This window comes from Penaeus monodon, chromosome 23, assembly GCF_015228065.2.
Source record: "Penaeus monodon isolate SGIC_2016 chromosome 23, NSTDA_Pmon_1, whole genome shotgun sequence".
NCBI lineage: Eukaryota > Metazoa > Arthropoda > Malacostraca > Decapoda > Penaeidae > Penaeus > Penaeus monodon.
Genome location: NC_051408.1, coordinates 16,852,508 through 16,855,077, shown reverse-complemented (window position 1 = coordinate 16,855,077; position 2,570 = coordinate 16,852,508). Strand labels below are relative to the sequence as shown.

At 41.6% G+C, this 2,570-nt stretch overlaps 1 protein-coding gene across 1 annotated transcript in view; it reads right to left on the bottom strand.

The window, feature by feature from the left end:
- The window catches only part of LOC119588154, a gene marked incomplete at its 5' end in the record, with an annotated part of 10,125 nt that extends 8,933 nt beyond the window's left edge, over nt 1-1,192 (bottom strand). The window contains 1 exon segment of the mRNA XM_037936859.1: nt 212-1,192. Within this exon segment, the coding sequence (XP_037792787.1) occupies nt 212-1,192 (981 nt within the window).
- Between the last annotated feature and the right edge of the window lie 1,378 nt (nt 1,193-2,570).

Here is a 2,570-nt window from a genome sequence, read left to right as displayed (position 1 = left end):
CCCATTTCCCAAAAAACTTTAATTTGGGCCAATTTATCAAAAAAAATTAAAAATCCCTTTTAACTTTGGGGGTTTAAACAATAAAAGGTTTTTAAAAAAAACCCAAATTTTAAAAAGGTTAAAAATTTTTTTCTCACTCTATCTAGATAGCTATAATTTCAAATATTCCAATCCTAAACATCTATTTATGCAAGAAGACAATTAAAGCTACCTAAATTATCATATAGAATAAAATAAAAACAATGGAATCCTAGCTGCCCCCAGGGAAAAACCATGGATTTTCCCCACACAACATCTCCAACATTCATTATTCTGCCTTCATCAAGCTCACATTTCTCCACCTCCTGCCAGCTTAACTTCATTAGCAGAGCAGCACTGGGATGGTCCTCTAAACTATCCATGTTAGGTGCTCTAGAGGGGAAATCTGGGATTGCACCACTACAAGCTTCATCACTTCCTGGGGAATCACTTCCAGGCATCATTGATTCTGGTGTATCCACACAGTACGAGGGTGCTGTCAACAATGGGTAACTCTGTGCGGTCATTTCTGTGGGTTTAACTGCACTGTCATTTCCTCCATCAAATGGCAAAGGCAAATCTAAGGGCACATCCTTCCCACATTCAACACTCTCACAAATGTCTTTTGGTCTTTCATCTTTACTCTCTTGTTCACTATACACAACTCCCTGAGCTTCCTCAATGATATCATCTTCATTTCCACTGGGTACAGTTGGTGTAACAGTTCTCTCTCCATCAGAATGACTGGAGTCACATGCCACATAGCTGGCATTACTGACTCTCTTTATGGATATTGAGAGTTTGTGTCGTGATGACTGTATGGGAGCCCCAGTGTTGGATGCAGGTTGAGAGCTGTGTGATATCTGATTTAGTGCTGCTTGTGGTAAAGAATCTAAGTGGGATTCTCTCACATCTGACGAGTTCCAGTGTATATCTGGTGTTATGTTTTCAATTGGAACATCATGTTCTGTAGCGTCTGTAAGGTGTGGTAGGTCCTCCTTACTATCTTTTGACTGTGACTTATTATCCTCTGGGCTTTTGTGCCTCCTCTCATCCTTGTGCTTCTTTTTATGCTTCACTTTATGTTTGTGCTTCTTAGGGGGTAGATCTCTGGTTGAAAGATCCACTGCAGCAGCTCTAGCAGGCGACATACCTCCAAAACGTGCTGGAGAAGATGCCACCAAATCTTGCAGGGGAGAAAACCCCCTAATCTAGCGGTGACATTTTACCCAAACCAAAAGGGACTACCCCCAAACCTTGGTGACATACCCCCCATAATATAGGCTGGGGAAGCTCCTCCCAGCAGTGCTTTTTTCTGTGCTTCTTTTTTTGCCTTTTTCAGAGCCTTTTTTGCAGCCTTTCACCTTCTTTTTATTTCTTATTTATTCCTCTTCTGTTTAACTTAGGGGTGTTTATTGTCAAACTGTACTCTTTGAAAGGAAACTTTGAAATTACCTTTCCCCTTCTGGGCCAAAGGAAATCTTCAAGACTGGTGTTGCTTTGGGTTTATCTCCCTCCATTCCTTCCTTCTCCTCACTTCCCATCTTACCGTTTTCGTCCTGTTCATTTTCCTCTTCTTCCTTACTTTTATGCTTTTTCGCTGTCTCAAAAACCCCTTCACCCCAAATCTTTCCTGGAACCAAGGGCCTCTTTTTTTTTCAAGCCCTTTTTTCAGAGGGGGGCTTCAGTTCCTTTTGTATGGTAAGATCACCAACTTCTTGTCCCCGCCCCCCTTCTTTTTCCAACGGGGGGATTGTTAACTTTTGGTATTGGAGAAACTCTGTCAGAGAGAGACTCACTAAAGCTTTGGTGGCCTGCTGTATTTATTGTTAATTTGTGAACATTGCCTGAACGTAATCTTAATTCTTTTGCATCAAGACGAGATTCACTACTGTCTCCTTGCTTTCTTGCTTTATTATCTTTTTCTCTTCTATCATTAGCCTGGTCCGAAACAACCCTGAAGTAGATAAAATCATTTTTGGGATGCACGGGTTTTTTCCTCCTACTCTTCCCTATCTCAATCTATTTTGAGTCCATTTCTTTAGAAAACTCCTTGTTGTAAAGCAAGGGTTTTTGGGCACTTTGGGATTCTGCCTTTTCTCTTGCCTTCTGATAACTCAGGATTGCATAAATTTGTTGACAATTTTAATTTAGGGACTTTTCCATCTGTATTATTATTATTATTTCCAGTCACTGCATACGCAGGGTTCGACCCCACACTAATTTCACTATCACATGAATCTGAGTCACTACGGGAATTACGGGCTGGAGGACTTATTCTCAGACAGCTGACACCTTTACTTGTAGCTGCTTCAATCTCACTGGGTTTTAGTTTGACTAACTTAGGGACAAGCATCCCCATCTTTTTTAGGGGGCTGTTGCTCTATTTTCTCCTCCCTCTCTCTCCCTTTTGGGCTGCGGAAATAGTGCCCTGGGATTCCTGAGAAACCTCGATCACGAGAACCCCTTGTGTTCCCCCCTTTTCTCTGCCGTCACCTTTGATGTCGTTTTAGGGTCGTTTCCCTTTTTTCCCCTTAAAAAAAAAAAGGGGG